General features: G+C 33.6%; 1 protein-coding gene across 11 annotated transcripts in view; it reads left to right on the forward strand.

Annotated features, from left to right (window-relative positions):
* Window positions 1-20191, forward strand: part of LOC138710526 (glycerophosphocholine phosphodiesterase GPCPD1-like) — a 279131-nt gene that overhangs the window by 162210 nt on the left and 96730 nt on the right. For all 11 annotated transcript variants that reach the window (XR_011335253.1, XM_069841478.1, XM_069841485.1 and 8 more), the window contains one exon: window positions 17544-17699. Coding sequence is in view for 10 of the 11 variants with exons in the window: in XM_069841478.1 (XP_069697579.1) it covers window positions 17544-17699 (156 nt within the window). In the remaining variant the exon portion in view is untranslated. The remainder of the gene's footprint in view (window positions 1-17543; window positions 17700-20191) is intronic.

Consider the following 20191-nt stretch of genomic DNA (forward strand, 5'->3'; position numbering starts at 1 on the left):
CCACTCTGTATATTTGTTCATTCATTTATATACTCGTTCATTATTTTATATATTCGTGCATTGCTTACATAGGGTACTTGTTCATTCATTTACATATTCGTGCATCATTTATATATTTGTTAATTTATATATTCGTTCATATATTCATGCAGTCATTTATATATTCATGCATTCATTTATATACTTGTTCATTCTTTTATATATTCGTACATCATTTATATATTCATGCATCTTTTATGTATTTGTTCATTCATGCATCATTTATACAGGCTACTTGTTCATTCATTCACATATTTGTACATCATTTTTATAATTGCGCATGTGTATTCATTTACATATTCGTGCATTGTTTGTATAGTGTACTTGTTCGTTCATTTACATATCCGTGCATTGTTTATATAATTATGCATTAATTTATATACTCATTAATTATTACCGAGTTTCCCCTTATCCCTTCCTCATCGCCACTCATAGCCACCGGAGTGGCTCAGTCGGCTAAGGCGCTTGCCTGCCGGTCTGAAGTTGCACTCGGGCGCGGGTTCGATCCCCACTTGAGCTGATTACTTGGTTGGGTTTTTTCCAAGGTTTTCCCCCCAACGGTAAGGTGAATGCCAGATAATCTATGGCGAATCCTCGGCCTCATCTCGCCAAATACCATCTCGCTATCACCAATCTCATCGACGCTAAATAACCTAGTAGTTGATACAGCGTCGTTAAATAACCAACTAAAAAAATCACCACTCATTCCATACACTACACTTACACGGACACTTACACATACACTCACCCTAGTTCACGATATAATTCTCCACAGATACATATCATGTACAGCGTGGCTTGCTGAAGTGGTGTGCAACTAGAAAATGGGTCACAATCCTGCCATCCATCCGCATTATGCAGAACCCGAATCACGTAAAGTGAAGTGGGTAGGTTTTGGATGCATACATACATATATTCGTGCATCGTTCATATAGGGTACCAGTAGGCCTACTAGTTCATTTGTTCACATATCCCTACATCATTTATATATTTGTGCATTCATCTTTGTACTAATTCATTCTTTCTTTTTTTTTTTTTTTTCTTTTTTTTTTTTTGTAGATATTTGTGTTCATTTATATAGGGTACTTGTTCATTCATTTACATATTCGTGCATCATTTATATACCCATAATTCTGCATTCATGTATACTCATCCATTATTTTATATATTTGTGCATCGTTTATAAGGTACTTATTCATTCATTTACATATTCGCATATTGTAATTTATATATTTGTGCATTCGATTTCATACTCGTTAATTTGTTTATGCAGAATATTTGGTTTAGGTCTGGGCTGATAAAGCACATGTGAGCAGTGCGCAATGTAAACAGCAGCAATTTGGCCTGTAATCTCCCTGGTAGTTCCCATAGTGCGCTATGTAGAGAGCGGAAAATTCAGTCTTTAATGCCAGAGAATTTCTCCCTAAATTGTTTACACATGAGTCTGATTTCACATGTGATTTTACATACATAAAAATTCTTTATTTTGGTGTGAAATTTTCAGCTGGAATTTCTGTGGTCTAAGAATCAAATTTAATCACACAGAAATTATATTTGAAAGAAGAACTAGCACAAGAACGAATGTCATATCTTGATCTTTAAGAGACACATTCCATGCATACATCCGTGTTACGTGGCCTTGAGGTGGCGTGACAACAGCTGACTGCAATTCGGCCTGCTCTCTTGGCCCAGACCTAAAGCAAATGTTTGGTGAATTCGTGCATTCGTTTGTATAATATTTGTTTATCCATGTATACATATTCCTTTATCCTTGTATACATATTTATTTATCCGTGTGTACATATGCATTTAGCTATGTATACATTTTAATTTATTCATATAGACATCTTCCTTTATCCATGTATACATATTCGTTGGAGGGGGAAAGGGAATGGCCACTCTACCCCATTATCTTCTGGCTTAGTTGCTTCATGAGTGAGGTTCAAATTGTCGTCGGACAGTTGATGAAACAACAACATATTCGTTTAACCATGTGTGTATATTTGTTTATCCATGCTTGTGTATTCGTTTATTCGTGTTGTATACAGTATTTATTTATTCATGTGTATATATTCGTTTATCTGCGTGCATATTCGTTTATTCATGATTATGTATTCGTTCATTCGTTTATAGACTACATGTATTTGTTTGTTTATTCATTCATCATTTGCATAAGTGTAAAACATAATTTCTTTTAAAATGCCCAGAAAGAACATATAATATAGACAAAAAAGTTGTATGCGTCATTTGGTCTAAAATGCGAACATATTGATGTTCTTTCCTTTTATTATATATATTTTCTTTGTGTGAAATAATGTGTGTAATACTAGTTAGCGCTGATATTTGAGAAAGGTATGAGCAGGCGTCACAGCTCATGTGTAAGAGATTCACTAAGATCACTGTAATAAGATATTCTATTTTAGTTCGCAAATAATTAAAATCTCTGTGGATGATGAAGTATAATAATGGTCATTATTCCTTTGCGTGAAAAATTCTTTCAAATCATCTCATGGGGACTTCGCAACTCTAATAATGGTAAATCAACAATTAGATGTTCGTTTTGATTACTGAAAAGTCCTGTTATTACAATTCACGTACCGGTATTTAACATCATGTCAACAAGTCTGATTCCTAATAGTATTGCAGATTTAGCCAAAATTACAAAATCATTATTATGATAACAAAAAGAAGATAAATAATAAAATTTATAGTGTTTTGTGTATTAATATATACCAGTATTTGCATTTTGAATGGAAGGCAACATAATATTTTCCAAAATTCCGCTGATAAAGACTGTACAGTTCGTGTGCAAAGATACCGTATTATTTTTTCCAATGGTGGGGCACTTAACTTTGTAATTATTCACCCCGACTCTAGAGCATAGCTCACAGATATCGCTGTGTCAAGAAGCATAGATCACTTAGCTTGTCAGAGACTATCCAGATTGCATCACAAGTGGTGAATCTACATTGCATCTATAGTGGATGATGATAATGGAGAATTGTTGTGATGACACAAGGGAACCAGAGTACCTGGAGATAACCCCTGTGTTGCCTAGTGGTACTGCGGTGGTTTAGATGCTGTATTATTATTTGTTGCATATACCGTAGCTTTTCAAATTTATGCCTTTGTTTACAGCTGTCTGTCTGCACATTGAGAGGAGGGAAAACTATGAGGGAACTCAAACAAAATATACAAATCAACTGTTTACTGCTTCACAGATATTTTGTTGGGCATCATCTTGAATGAAAGATTCATATATGTCTGCTAAACTATGCCTTGTGAGACCACATAGCTTTATTATGGATAAGAAACAAAGCCAAAAATATGAGGGCGGACATGATAATTCAATAGGTTGCAATGTATCCAGAGTTTAATAGTTAATAGATCCTCGAAGTAACACAAATGCCTAATTATTTCCTTTGAACTTGCATTGTACTTTTATCATATATCGTATTGAGACACAGTAGTAACAAATAGGAACTTCTTGAAATCAGTCTGTTCACTTTGCGAGTCTTACACACATGTGCTGTAATATCATAAAAGATTTGCCACTTTAGTATACAGAATTTAAGGTGCTTAATCACTGCACATCTGTGACACCTGAACAAAATGCGAACTGTAGTATTCAAACCAATTTGAAATGTTGCACCAGCAGGTACTCTTCTTGGAAATTGTTACGCAATCATCATCTCTCTTCTTATGAACTGTTCCTTGCTTGATACCTTTTTTTTTTCCAGTTGTAGGAATGCTTCAACCATACTTTGCTTTATGCCACATTCAGTGAATAAACTGACCAGCACGTATGTGACGTAATGTCACTGTTATGTATGCCTATTGCTTTGTTCCAGTGTTACCAGTTGCATTGCTTTAGTAGATAAACTGACAGGAAACAAAATGTGCAAATTGTTTTGCACTGACTCACTTTGTTATTGGCTTTCTCTACAAATATCCGTCCATCTTTTACTTCCAACTCCAATTATTTGCCTTTGTTTGCCCACTAGAAAATATTCTCACTTTCCATCCACCAGCTAGAAGCAAAACAGTAGTTCTGCTTGAGACTCTGAACTCTGAACTTCAGCATTTAATGTTATGTATTAGTATTGTTCTTTGAATTCTTGAAGACCATTCAATAAACATCTATTGTTTCTTTGTTAATAATCATCACAGTTTTTTTAATTTTAAATATGCCCTAAGTAGCATATCCCTTAATCTAGTGGTGAGCAACTAAGCTGCTCATATGAAGCAGTGTGTGCACTCACGAGTAAAAAAAGAGCAACATTGGCATTGCAAGCAAGCCATGTGCAAGAATCCAATCATTGGAGTAATAATTATATGGACAAAAAGAGACGAGGAGCTCTATGTGTTATCGCTCGCTCCCATGTTGCCAAAACATTTTGAACATGTGCAGCTCGAGCTTTGTCTTTGTCACTGCAACTTGGGGAGAAGGAATATAAATATTGATATAATATATAGTGAACTATACCGACATGTACTGATTAGCATGGTGAGTAACAAATGCAGGAAATGGTATAAGCTTGAGTATCAAATGGTTGCTGACGCTAATGTTTTGAGTGGAGCAGTCTGCTCTTGCATACTGTTTGTGTGCAGTGAAGAGTTCTCTTGCACAAAGAGCACGAGTTGGTCACCAGTGCCTTAATCTAAAGCTTTATTTGGATAATGGTATAAAATTGAAGGGACACTTGCCTCTGTGTTTTTGCTAATACAATTTAGATGATAAAATAATTGTTTGAAAATTATGTCACTTCTGTGTTTAATCTCATATTGCGCACAGATTTTCAACTCTATCCTCATACCTATATTGTGTATATTTTTATAATGTATGATAGTATTAGTACTGGTGACTTTAGTAAAAGATAATTATTGGAAAATGATTTATGAGACTTTAAAACATTTTTAAGTTTTTTTTATTGTATTTCAGTGTTGAAACATTTAGCTTTAGATAACAATGAACAACAAATTTTTACTTTTTGTCTTGCTCCGAAATAAAAATAGGTGAATATTACTAATATGTGTGCCCTAAATCTGAATTCAAAATCCAAATTGCCCTATCATGTACCATTTTCCGGGGAAAATGAATTGAATTTTTTTATGACAAAACTTGTTTGTTTTTAATTTTTCGCTGCTACTGATAAAATTACAACACACTAGGGATTCAGAATTCCTCATAATACTTGAAAAATGTGTACTGGATACAAAAATGATGTAACATAGTTTAAAACACAACAATAAAAATATTTCATGCATATAATGAGAAAAATCTCGGAATTTGAACTTACATTTAAAATAATTTTCTGGATGACTTCTGTTTATAACTAGACCAGGGACTGTACTTTATAAGGAACCAACAATAGGCTGCAAGCATGCTGGATGATGATCTTCCTTTATATCGCCTTTCCATTTCAGATATTTCTTGATGAAGTCTTTCCCCATGCTCGTCGTTTACCGCTCCAAAGTTAGGAGGAAAGAAATCCAAATGAGAATGTAAAAAGTGTATTTTGAGAGACATATTACACTCCATTTTGTCATGTGCACTTAACATGATTTTCACAACAAGTTCTATGTAGTTCTCTGCCCTAGAATTTCCAAGGAAATTTGAGCAAATGTCTTTGAAAGCTCGCCATGCCATTCTTTCTGTAATGGAAAGTTTTTCCTCAAATAAAGGGTCAGCCATAACTTTGTGAATTTGTGGACCGATGACAATGCCCTCTTTTAATTTTCCTTCACTCAAACTGGTAAACTTTTCCTTTAAATACTGAAAACCAAACCCGTGTTTGTTCATTGCATAGACCTCACTTTGAACTGTTATGAAATTTACTTAATAGAAGGGACCAATATCTGTTTATTTATTAGAAATACAAAATAACATGCCAACAACCATAATAAATCGTAAATAAGTCAAACTCATAAAATGCATTTGCTTTTGTTTTGGTTTATACCCCCAACCCACGCCAGAGGTTCCTGGGGGAGCGCTTATCGAAAAGTGAAATCATAGTATATCTTAAAAACCTTATATGATACGAAGAAGAGAGATGCATTTTCAGATTCAGCGCACATCAGAGCATAAGGGACACATTGTTTTAAGTCGGAGCAAAATTCTTGTTGTTCAGTGTAATCAAATAAAGACTCATCTCTTGCTTATGTGATTTTTTCAAGAAATAAAACATATAGTACATCTACAGTATTAATTTTGTAAAATGTATTTGTTCTGGCAGTAAAAATTACTTTATTAGAGAATGAAATATCACTATAATTATGGAGGTAATTTCAAGACATAACAGCACTTCTCTAGTAATATTAACTTTATTGATATAATTCATGCTTGTCAGAACATTTACCAGTGATTTTTCTTTTCCTTTGTACAAATGAGGGGTCTGAAAGCTGGCACTACAGTCTCAAATGGACTTACTGTGCATTACCATTCCTTTACGTAGGAATGATTGTTGAAGTCCAAACAGCCACTTTCTTTGTAGATATCGTGACTCAGCATGTGGACTTGAATTTCTGATGAAGTCCCACTAGAGTTTCCTTTTACCCCCCCCCCCCTCCAAAAGCATACTCTGCCTCCTCAGACCGTGACATCTGTACACACAATATTATGGATACATGGCACTGATACAGTTTTTGATTAATGTATTGTAATTGTTATAATGAATATTTAAATGAAGAGTGAAAATGAAATGATGGAAGGGGACGGAAGAATCCCTAGAAAAACTCTCATGAACCTTGACTTTGTCCGAACTCCATCACCACTCTGATTCGAAACTGGGTCTGCAGTCATAAGTCATTACTTTTACAGTTGAGCTATAAAGGTGGCTTAGCAGTGAGTTATTGTGGTCGCAAGGAAAGAAGCAAGTTTTTAACAGCTCCATAATGTTTCTGTTTGAACTCCCATCTGCTTCCTGAATCCCTCAGTATGGTTCCAGGTTTTTTGTCGGAAAAAAAAAAGGAAGAATTTTCACGACATCTGATAATCAACACACACTAATAAAACACTCTTACTATTACAAAATTACTCGTACAGTTCATAAAGGTTCACAGCTTCTTGCAAGTTCACCACGTCAACAGCTTATTCAAAGGTAATATTTCACTAAACTTTGAATACGGATTTTTCTGTGAAGTTTTAGCATTTTTCAAGGTGACACACAACATTAATATAAAAATCACAAAGTTCACTGGTAATTTTATTCTGTTTTGGTTGAGGTAGAGATTTCAAGAGTTGTCTAGTAGCATTTCCAAAATAATTACCTTTGATTCTTTGCTCAATTTTGTTCTTTAAGGATGTCATGCATTTAAAGGACTCAAACACACTCAAGCTGCTCTCCCACAGAAACAAGTTGAAAACACTGTTAAAATAAGGCAAGACAATCTAAGTAAGTGTAACTACAATTTTCTGTGAATTAAAAAAAATAAGATAAAATTCTGATATGAGTATGTGAGAAAAACATAAGAAATGGTCTTATGGGGAAAGAAAAAATGTAATCCGTAAAATGTAAGGAACAACATAAAGCTTATGAGAAAAACGTAAGACCTGGCAACCCTATCTCTCAGCACTCAGCCGATGGGAATGGGATACATCACTTGTCTTTCTGGCACCACACATGAAGTGGACACGACGTCACATAAATATATTCCCTAATTTTCTTTCCAAGCTTACTTGGCTGTCCACCCACCCACTCTCCAGTTGACTGCCATCATAGTGAGGGAAAGAAGAATGCTGTTTAAAAGTTGAAATATTGTGCTTTGGCTCTGTATGTTCTATGTGCTTTACTAAGAATATCAAAAGTTGCATTTTCTCTGCTTCCACAATAGTGCCACTCTTTCACTTGTCATGCTTTTAACAAATGCAAAAAGTAAATTACTATTTAATAATAAATACACATTACATTCTGTGTTAAAACCAGACTTATATTCTTCTAAAGGTAGGTGCACACTTACTGGAAAAAATTAGTTCATTACGTTTGGATTTTTATTATAGTATCGTTCACTTGTTCACATTTCCGAATTAATTATCAAATAGTGTTGCAATTTACTGCTAGAGTGGATTATTTCATTGTAATGTTCTGAGCTGAACCTGGAAATAAAATTAATAGCTTTGAAGATTAAATAAATTATGAAGGACATACCTGGTTAATTTAGTATTTTCACAATCTCATCCCATACATTCTTACTACATATTATATTGCTATAATTCTAATTTAATAAATTATAAAGCTCTTCATCTGTTAGACTTAATATAAAATAAGCTTCTCGTCATCCATTTGAATAAATAATAAATTATAGACATCAACTCAAAGAATTTTGAGTGACCACAAGGGTCCTGAATACAATAAACATGTACAATATAATGTGATGTGATACATTAAAGAAAAAAGAAAGTTAATTGTTGAAGGCAAATATACGTTGATTAATTGAAATAGAGATGATGATGTAATATTTGAAGAGAATCCTTGATAATATTTATAAGAATAGACATTGCATAATCAAAAGGAATGTGAAGTTCCTTAAGATAATTCCACGTGAATTTTGTGATTGAACCTCTACTGCCAAACAGCAAACCAATGACGGACCATTGTTTAAGAGGGACGTTGTACTTTTGAGAAAGATACGGCAGACAAGGTTCATATATGGACTTCTTCTCAATATCAACTTCGGTGGCCTGATTGAGGTTTCTTTCGAAACGGATAGTAGGGTCAAGAACAAGAGCCCGTTTTAAGCGTCCGTTGATAGCAATAATGTCTGCCCGTCTAAAAGAACCATCTGATGATACACAATGTACTTCCTCATGAATCTCCCAATTTAAAGTTTTTAACGATATCGCCAAAGCATGTCATACACGATGATGTCTAGCATTGATCAGCAGCTCGCCTTTGGGGCATTGTCCAGGCACATGTCCAAGTGTTTCAATATTACCGCATTTGGAGGCCTTGCAATCGATATATTTGCCATGACATTCTTTATTTCGATCTTGGACTGTACGGAAATCTGTTTAGAACTATCTGGCCAGAATTCTGAACGAAATCTGGTCATACAGACAGGCAATACAACCAAGTGGGCGATGCTCCATTTAAAATAATGCAAAGAATAAAAATCCGAATGCAGCAAACTAATTTTTTCTGGTAAGTGAGCGCCTATCTTTAATGACTTTATTGTGGTTGGTTTACACTTCAAATATTACCCTCAAAAAAAAAAAAAAAAAAGTTGCTGTTGTGTATCATAGTTGCAAAAAAAAACATCAGTAGCTTGATAGAGACGGACATTAATGCATGCAACACATACTTCACACTAAAATCTTTATTTCATTTTTTATAAGAAAATAAACCCTGCGAGAGGTCCACCACTATGGATTACAGAAAACATGTCTGAATATGAAATGAGTGAACCCAGGTTCAAATTCTGGTTGGGAGAAGTTACCTCGGGATTTTTTTCCGAGGTTTCCCCTCAACCACTGCAACAGAATTGCTGGGTAACTTTCGGCATTGGATCTCAGAATTATTTTGACATAATTGAGTTAACATGTGAGTGTCATCATTACCATAGCCCGGGTTAGGTTCATGGTACAGCTTGCTGTATTCATATAAGAGCATGACCATTTGGCGATAAATATCATTCACAAGCATTTCTCAAACACTGGCTGATGATGCACAGAGGGAACTGGCCTAGGGACAGGCTCGAAACCTGGCTATGCAGTGAACCTTATTGTAGTCGGCCAGTGTGGTTTGGGAATGCATCCAGTTTGAGAGTTAATGCAGTGGATCATCTAGGTTGCATGCCATATTGTAGTGCCCCCTCCTGAAATTCATTTCATTTCAATTCAATTTAGAGTCCATGGGAGAGGAAGCTGGGATACGTGTCCTCTTATTTTCAATGTAATTTCATAAAAATGGCGGAAACAAATCTGTGACATCAAAGTGATATTTTCTCTTTCTTAATCAAGCAGGCAGCATAGTATTTTTTTTTTCTTTTGAGCATAAATAACACCTTTGATAAATGATAGATTAATAAAATTTATAAGTAAAAATATGACTTTGGGAGTTGATAGGGAGGAAAAGAGAGAAATTTAAACTGAAATTCTGTTTGTAATTTTCAACTCTGAAATGACCATAGTTCCCGGAATAATGACAAATATAACTCTTATAACCCGAAGTCTGCATCCTTTGTTTATGGACAGATAAATGGAAATTTCCAGAATCATGAAACCTACTATAATAATTATTCTTGATCATAGTTCACGTGTAATTTGACTGGTAAGGATTGCAATGTGACAACTTAGAAGATTTTTAGTTATTGAAAGTTACCTCCTTTTCCTTTTTCTTCTTCTTTTCTTCTTCTTCTTTTTCTTCTTATTATTGTTATTATTATTGTTATTATTATTATTATTATTATTATTATTATTATTATTATTATTATTATTCAGTGACCTTCATAAACCTCTTAACAGTTCAATCTCTACCTTGTGTGATTGATTGGTTTTATATTATGTTTAAACAGATATTCTCATTTTTACATATGTACATGATCAACATCCAAGGATTGCATGGGTTTAGGAAGATGATATAAAGAAAGAAGGAAGGAAAAAAAATGTGCTCTGAAGGATACATTGGCATGTAGAATATGTCGCCCAGTTTCGGGAATGAAACTACAGTTGTGTTGTTTGAATGTTTTATTTTTGTTTATTTGGTTTACAAATGGAGAGTATGGGTCTAGGTTGAAAGAAGTAATTAATGATGATGGGCTTGCAGTTTATTTTCTTTTCATATGAAACAACATTCCGAACTTAGTCTCAGCTCACAAAAAATGTTCGACTATTTTTCACGCACAAGGTGTATCGTAGGTGTCTATTATCATTTTAAAATTGCAAAACTCGCGATTACAAATCAAACAAGTGCTCGCACAGGTCTATAGCTCTCTTGATGCCAAGATGTTACCGGTAGAAGCTGCTTGACATTGCTAGTTTTATATGTAACTAGGTGCTCTCATGCCCATAGTGAGGGGAGGTGACGTCATTGGGCGTGTTCATTCAAGTTTCATTGGCTCATGACCTAACTACTAATAACATTATTATTTAGCTGTGACTCATAGTGTTTTTACAGTAAACATTCGAAATTCTGACATTTTTTGTTTCACCACGAATCTCAGAACAGGTGCCCATACTTTATGTGGGGAAAGACGTATTCTCCGTCAAAATTAAAAGAAGCATAAATTAATACCGTAAAACCTCGTTAATCCGGACTGATTGGGGGAATAAGTTGGCCAGATTAATTCAAAGAACCTAAAAGGACAGTAGAAAGTGCATTAAAACTCAGTTTATAGCAACAAAACACGTTTATTATTGTGCATTTAAAGGGCATAGGCCTAAATATACACTATACAGTAAAGTAAAAAATAAGTCTTAAAACAAGGTTCTTTAATTTTTCCAAACTTTTTTTTTTTTTTGCACCTGTCCAGATATTAAGCGAAGTCTGGCTTATTGGGGTCCGGATTAACGAAGTTTTACTGTATATTGAAAAAGCTTAACACATACACATACTTGCATATAAATGAAACTCCAATAGATTCTATGAGATTCCTCACTAATATTAACAGCATCAAAATGACAATAGAAAAAAAAGCACTGATCCAATATGAAAAACTTATCACATTACCAGGAAACAGTTGGCATTCATACAGTCCTCTCTGAAGATTAAAAACTCAAAAAGGTTTCATATCCATGGTTCAAGAATTAAAACAGAAAATCAACATCCCGAATTTAAAAGAAAACTTACAAATTAAACCAAACCCTTCAACTCTATTAAATATGTTGTTGTTTGTTGTTTTCTAATGCCAGGCGTTTGACAATAAAGTCATTTGACCTCTTGCACTCCAATAATTTTCAAAGATATTATCATGACCAGCCACTGAAGCACAGATTTTGAGGTGTTCCGAATCCATTTCTTGGTTTGAGTTGCACAATGGACAGTTAGAGTATAATCTAAATTTAACAGAAGAAATACTGAAATCAGAAGTAAACACTGAAATAATGAAACAATTGTCTTTAGAGACAATTAATATTAGGTACCCTCCACAAAACTGGCTTCATTTATACACCGATGGATCCTTGATCTCCAGGGAACAAGGTGCAGGTGCAGGTGTTACGTGCTGTCTCTTCTCACTTTATAGATCTCTTGGATATGGAACACCAAGTTTTGATGGAGAAATCGTTGCAATAAGTGAAAGTTTTAGGAATCTTCTATGCCACATCAGTAAATTTAAAAATGCAGTTATATTGTCAGACTCCAAAGCAGCTATTCTATCAATAGTCTCTAGACACACACCTTCACCTCAAACAGCAGAAATAACTAAAATGCTCTCTCAATTAATATCACTCAATAAAATAATTGTATTCCAATGGATACCATCCCATTGTGGAATCCTGGGAAACGAGAATGAGGTTACTTTAGCAAAGAAGGGCAGCACTGCTACTTACAGACCTTTTACTAAATCTACGTGTTACTCTGTGAAAAGATTTATTAAATCTACATACTTAGACTTCAACAAACAAAATTTGATAACACAATCTCAAGGGAAAAAATGAAACTCTCTGCATCATAATCCACAGTTGATTCCCGATTTACCATGCAAATCGTCTGTAGCTGGATTTAGATTGGCAACAGACCATGACTTTTTGGCCAAGCATCTGCATGGAATTGGAATATATCAGTCCCGTAACTGTTCATTGTGCAACTCAAATCAAGAAAAGGATTCAGAACACCTCAAAATCTGTACATCAGTGGCTGACCATGACAGTATCTTTGAAAAATATTGGAGTGCAAGAAGTCAAATGACTTTGTCAAACGCCTGGCATTAGAAAACAACATATAAATACATTAAAAATAATTAAATAAAGTGCATCTCATTCTGTAAAGCACGTTTACATATTTAATGAATACTAATACAACTACACACAGGATGCTAATGAGGACACAGTTTTAAATTACATAATGTATTATGCTGACAAAAGAAGAAGCTGATATTAATGTCTACATATTTAAATGACATCTTGAATAATGTACTACTTTCATAATTACATGAAATAGCACATTTTAATATAAATTATGTTGTTCTAAACCCAAAGCATACTTTGGTGCAAAAACTCACTTATTCTCGCACTATTATTTACAGTTTCACTGTATCTTTACATGTCTTACAAATGTTTTTCCTCTCGCACATTTTCCGAAGTTACCTATTTCTACCTAGTTAGCTACTACTTCTGTTTCTAAAACATCGATTTCGTACAATTATGTTCCAAACAATTGTGGCTGAAAAGTTGGAGGGACAGAAATACAAGATTTCTTAAATGTCTCGCCTCTCCCCCACTCCACCAACTCCAACAATAGAGAACTATATTGTCTTGGGTAATGCATCCACATTTAATTGTTCTAGATTCTTTTCTTGTGTAATAAAGTTTAAAGTATTGAAAGTAATGCAATAAATTTTATGTGTAGTACGTTCATTTTGCATGCTTTCATGTTACAGCTTGGAGGTTATTTTCTGTCAGTATTCTGAATGTTGATGTTAGATTCTCCTGAGTGTAAGTGAACAGTCTTTCTATCCCCCATATAACTAGGAAATTGTCTTCAGTAAGACATTTATTTGCTATTGAATAACTCAAAAATATATTGTAGTATTTTCATGAGAGACAGTAATGGAATAACCTGTCAGGGTCATCAGAAAATTGATCTTGGTCTTGATAAACACTCAAGTGAGGAATGCGATGGACTTCATTATACAACAGTTAATTCTAGTCAGTTGATACCACTCTTGTATATTTACCCCATGGAAGATTTGTACTACCATAATTTCAATCCAGATAACTTGTAACTGTTAACTTGTTTCAAACTGAAATTTATTTCACATAATCATTACCACTGTGTGGTGTGTGTAGGTTCTTATAGAAATAGTTTCTGTTCTTTAAACGATTTTTTCTACCCTTACACAAACCACCAAGAGCACGGAGGTCCTACAATTTCATCACTATTGATTATGTACCCTCTTCACCAAGACACCATTTCCTGTAATATTTTATCCAAGTCTACAGGCATCTTTTCATTTGTTGGGGAATATCCAGTATTTTATAACAAGATTTGTCATCACTTCTGATGCTACATTTTGAAGTTATTTTGAAGAATTCCAGTGGAAGGTTATGAGTTTACCCATGATGAGATTCACTTTGTTATGCCAACTTCATGATCATCATCTTCAACATCAAGGTTTGGGTCCTTATGACCCATTTCCGATTTCAAACTAAAAGCTATGTTCCCCCCCCCCCCCCATTGTTTTTCCAGGCACCCTCTACTTCGTCATCCACGTGTTGGGTTGTAGTGAAGAAGAATATATAAGTGTCTATTTGTATCCATCCTTAAAACATGATTTAAATATTCTTCTTGATTATTGTTAATCTTTTCATTTAAATTAAATATACTGAGCTCTGATCTAATTACTTCATTTGAAATTTGTCTGCGAGTCTTCTGCCTGCTACTGGACGCAAAAATTTCATCTTGACTTTTTTAATTCTTTGTTGTTGTTGTTTCGACAATACCCATCTTTATAGAATTTCATCAGTGTTCTCTTCCTTGCTCTCTTCAGAAGGATTCGTTTTAATGTGTCTTATAGTCCTTGAAATAATGATAGTTTTATATCAATATCATCTTGTTTATTTAGTGCTAAATTAAAACCTAGGTTAAATACCAAGTGTCCCACTTGTTCTGAAGGAGAATTATACCACACAAGTTTTGTTCTTATCTGATTTTTTCCGCAAAACGCTATAACTTTAGTTTTTTTCTTTTGAGATTTTATTTCTTCATTATTTTAGAGTTATGCCAACTTTTGGGAAGAAATAGTGTACTGTGAAGATAAGGGACAAGCCGTATTGGAAGCATAATGATGTTGTAGGTTTGTTGTCATTAGTTCATGATTAAATTACAAACCTACCAACTTTCATGCATAATGTGTGAGTCACCCACAATTAGCTCACGACTTATTAATATTTAAAAAGATCCCCTATTAAATTCCCATCTTATGCATTTCTTCTCTCGTAGATTGGCAGTCTGATGTTACATTTGCTCTGTGATTGTCAAGAATGACATAAGACTTCTAGTTCAGTATTTCGTTGATATAGCTGAACAGTTGGTTGCACTGTATACACAATTCATTTCAGTTCAGCGACCTTGTATTAGTACCTTAACAGAATTACAAGTTCTTGTACTCATGTTTTGATTCTGAGAAAGCTAACAGTAGTACATTTGCAACTGTTCTATTGCAAGATGTCGAATAGGGATATCTGGCATTATAACTTTGACTCCCATTTGTAATTAATCTAGGATGACCCATTCACTGGAGAGAGTTATCTAGAGAATCAGAATACTGTGTTTTACTCCAAATAATTCTATATTGGAAATTCAGATTATATTGATCCTATTGGGACTGTACAGACTGTTGATGCTATGAATTGACCAGAACGAGTTTTAATAGTGGAAAGAATTCGTGATATGAATTGAATTGCCGTGGTATGAATGGCAGGAACAAATTGCCATTAATCCAGTGTCTTATTGATGGGACTCTGTATCCTTATTAAATTGACAGTAGATTCATAGAATTCTGTAAATGCGTGAAACTTTTATGCTGTTGATTGGGTGATATTATGATATTTCGATTTTTAAGGAATTAGTTCTTATTTAAAAGTATTGTAAATATGATTGAGAGTAAAATAAATTTATTGCAGTTTACGTGTTTTATTATTAATGATCATTTATTTATTGAAAATATACCATATATTTATTTTGTACAAGTATTTACAATGGAATTACTGTGTTTCATCTGCTGTAGAACCATTAGTATGGATCTGTGATAAGAGAAATAATATAAATTCATGCAAAAAAAGTAAGCCCATCCTTCTAGCAAACACTGTCTGATATACAAATCAAGCTTTCAGGTATAACTCCCTGTAAAGTTGATTTGAATAATTTCGAGGGGAAAATTGTTCTGGGGCCGGGTATCGAACCCGGGACCTTTGGTTTAACGTACCAACGCTCTACCAACTGAGCTACTCGGGAACTCTACCAGACACCGATCCAATTTTTCACCCTCTATATCCACAGACCTCAAAATGGGCTGACAACCGTCAAGCAACGAACATTGAGTGCACACTAACTCCGTGTGACTTAAATTGTGGCTTTCTGTTAACGAACAGTGACGTGCATTATGCAAATCAAGCTTTCAGGTATAACTCCATGTAAAGTTGATTTGAATAATTTCGAAATTATTCAAATCAACTTTACAGGAAGTTATACCTGAAAGCTTGATTTGCATAATGCACGTCACTGTTCATTATTTATTTATTTAACAGAAAGCCACAATTTAAGTCACACAGAGTTAGTGTGCACTCAGTGTTGGTTGCTTGACGGTTGTCAGCCCACTTTGAGGTCTGTGGATATAGAGGAAAAAATTGGATCGGTGTCTGGTAGAGTTCCCAGGTAGCTCAGTTTGTAGAGCATTGGTACGTTAAACCAAAGGTCCCGGGTTTGATACCCGGCCCCGGAACAATTTTTCCCTCGAAATTATTCACTGTCTGATCTGTTGCTAAGCAAGTGACATCACAATATCGTGACTATGGTTAATGAGAAAGAGAAGCTACAGCACGACATCACATTCTTAGTCTTAACATGGCCAACATTGAACAAGTTTATATATAACATGAGTTTGATATAGCAATTCCTATGTTTTTTTAAAAACTTTGAACATGTATTTATAGTAGGCAGTTGTCACCATGGCCATGACTAGACTGAGATAACCATGTGACTCCAGTTCGTGCCATGCCTGTCTTTCTTGTTAGCCATGATTGTGATGTACAAACTCATTGCCGTTTCTAAGCAAGTGACGTCAGATGTTGAAAATTTCATAATAATTATTCCATTTGATTCTCGAGCATAAACGTTTCACATTAAAAAATCATAAAAAGGACGGGAATCTGTGATAGAAACTTCAAATATAGGCTTTGTGGCGTAAATTAAGAGATTGCTTGCCATGAATCTGTGAATATGATTCATTGAGAATTTGAAGATATAAATTTTTGTTGTAAATTCAAGGAACATATTACTGCCAAAAAGGAATGAGAATAGGTTTCTGAAACTGATATACGTTTTAAATCTAGTTAATGAAATTTATGTTTGATGTTAGGAAGTGCACTCAGTGTCTTGTCTGATGTGCTCTGGACTGTTCTTAGTGCCTGTCTAAATATTATTTGTATTTCTTAATGGTTGAGCTGTTTTGTTTTCTGAATATGTGAATATTTTGAAAGTAAGTTAATTGTTTAAGGTATTCATTATTTTATAATTTTGTCTATATCAGTATTTCGCCTATCTGTGTTTGACGAAAATTGTGCATGACTTTGCATTTACGAAATCTCAGAAAAATTAAAATGCGCTAATGTTAACTTTGATCTATAGGTGTATCATCTAGCAGAAGGCAAGGAGAAGAACCAGCGTTTCTTTGATGAAGAGCTCGAGGAACATCAACCATTTCCCACTTTGCGCCAGGCATTAGACTCACTCGAACCGCATGTTGGGTTTAATGTTGAAATAAAATGGACCATGCAGTTGAAGGTATGTTGTGTTGATTTGTTTTGATTTTTATTAGTGGTAGGAACTACAAACATTCATGACATCGTCAATACACATTAAAAATTACATAATTTAATATATAAAACAATGCAATTCAATTTTAAGTAACAAAAGTACATTTCATTTAAATATAAATTGGAAGTGAAGCACAGTATAAAGGATGGATTACATAAATTCAAATTCAAATTCAAATTTACTTACAATTTATATTTGAATATACATTTGGATAGATACCCGAAATGAACATATGCTCGTGCTCGGGTACAGTCCAGTAGCCTACATAAATTTTACAGGATTCAAATAATAATGCTGATGATATAAAATAATAGTAATAATAATAATAATAATAATAATAATAATAATAATAATAATATAATAATCGTGACAGAAATGAGACAAAAATTGTAATACAAAATAATTCATTAATAATAATAATAATAATAATAATAATAATAATAATAGTAATAAAACAAAAATATTTACAATAGTAAAATAAATACTAAGACAGATAAAATAAAATATAAAACCACTTAGCGAGAGTTAACACAACTTAAATATGCATATAATAACCAGAAAAAAAAAATGAACTCGAAAATCAACAGAAAAGTTCGTTGTATCGCAGACGACAGCAACCACCGTATTTACATTGCATTGTGCATTAATGGTAGTAGTGGGGAGCTGAATGTCTACGTAACTGCCGTTCTCTTCGAATCTTCTCGTACAATCATGGGAAGTTAATGCTGTAAAAACAAAATATCTACGAGTCAAACTGTTCATTATTACCAGGATAAATACAAATAATACTGAAATATATTAATCGAGTTTCAGTTATAGATCTCCCCTTTTGTGCAAGAGGTATCATATCAAAATATTTTATGAATAGCGGGGAAAATATAAATTTCAATAACTTTCTAGTGACAAGTACAATCAAGTGTATCTGTGGTGATGCTAAGGAATCATTTATTGAAGATATACACTGTTATTAATTAAGAAAATGATCTATTTATATTTATTACAATGTTTTATCTTATAGATTACATGCATCAGATACATACAATAAAAATAAGATAGTATATTTTGCAATACAGACTTAGTAATAAGTAACATGCTGCCTTTGGTTACAAAGCCCGTCCAGGAGCGCTCAGCTTGACCACTTCTTCTAGTCTCCATGTGTGTGTGTGTGGCACTGTCCTTTTCAGACTCGCTGTTTCCTTTCTCCGTCCTAGACCTTCACTCTGGCAACCTGGGACATAAATGTGTTAGTTTATTGTATAAATTGCTGCCTATTATGTGAGATACTGTTAAGACTTCTGATAAGCCTGTTGTAATTCAAGTCTGTGTTTTGGGATGTTCTTGTACTATAGTTACTATAGGTTGAATTTGTTTTAAAGGAATCGATATTTTTATTAATATTGCATTGTTTGTAAAATATATATGTAGGGTACAAATACAATTTTAAGTTCTCTGAAAATGTTTATATACTTTCAGTTCGAATAGGGACTTGCTTAATAATTTTAAGTAAGTATTCTTTTTCTGCAATTTGAGTATTTGTGTTGATTTTGGTGAAAATCTCCAAGTTATGTCATATGACAATATTGAATGTACATAGCCAAAGTAGACAGATTTTTTGAAGTTCCATGGATGATATTTTTACAAGAACTCGAAAAGCACAGTACAAGCGACTGAGCTTCTCAGATGTTGTATATGCTTTTCCCATGTCATATTGAAATTTGTCCATATTCCTAAAAATTATTGTATTCTGTTTACTTAATTATGGAATTATTAATTATTGTATAAATTTGACAACATGGATGTTGATTAAATGGCATAGACAGTTAACTTAAGGTCATTTTTTGCTAGTCATTGTTCTAATTTTGTCGATGTTTGATTAATTTTTATTTGCAAGTTTTCTTCCCTGATGTCATTCAGTATTATGTTTGTGTCATCTGCAAATAAGACAGTTTTTCTATCAGTTATATTTAAAGGTTTCACATGAGTGAATGACGAAAAGTCAAGCACCCGCCATTAGTAAAATATATATATATATATATATATATATATATATATATATATATACCTGGTGTATATATGAGCAGATTATTTACATATATAATGAGATCTGACCAAGAATTGAACATACAGTATTCAACATAGAGGTTGAGACAAGCCCATCCTCATGTATGAACTTATTTGTGCTACTTCCTAGCCAGCTTCTCAGTTACTTGAACGTCCTTCAAGCCATCCAAGATGCTGGATGAACTTAATGTTCGAAATTGATGTGCTATTGATGATGACCATAAGGTCAAAAATGTCTGTTAATAGGTGACTGTATACAATCTTTAGAAAATAATGATTTTGTGCTGAAATATATAAGAAAATTTAAGTTTAAAATGTAATATAATTAAAATAGTTTTTCTATTATTAATGCACGAAAAGATAGTTTTTCACGTTTGTGTAAAAACTGTTTTTCTATG

The sequence above is a fragment of the Periplaneta americana genome, chromosome 12 (assembly GCF_040183065.1).
Source record: "Periplaneta americana isolate PAMFEO1 chromosome 12, P.americana_PAMFEO1_priV1, whole genome shotgun sequence".
Lineage (NCBI taxonomy): Eukaryota > Metazoa > Arthropoda > Insecta > Blattodea > Blattidae > Periplaneta > Periplaneta americana.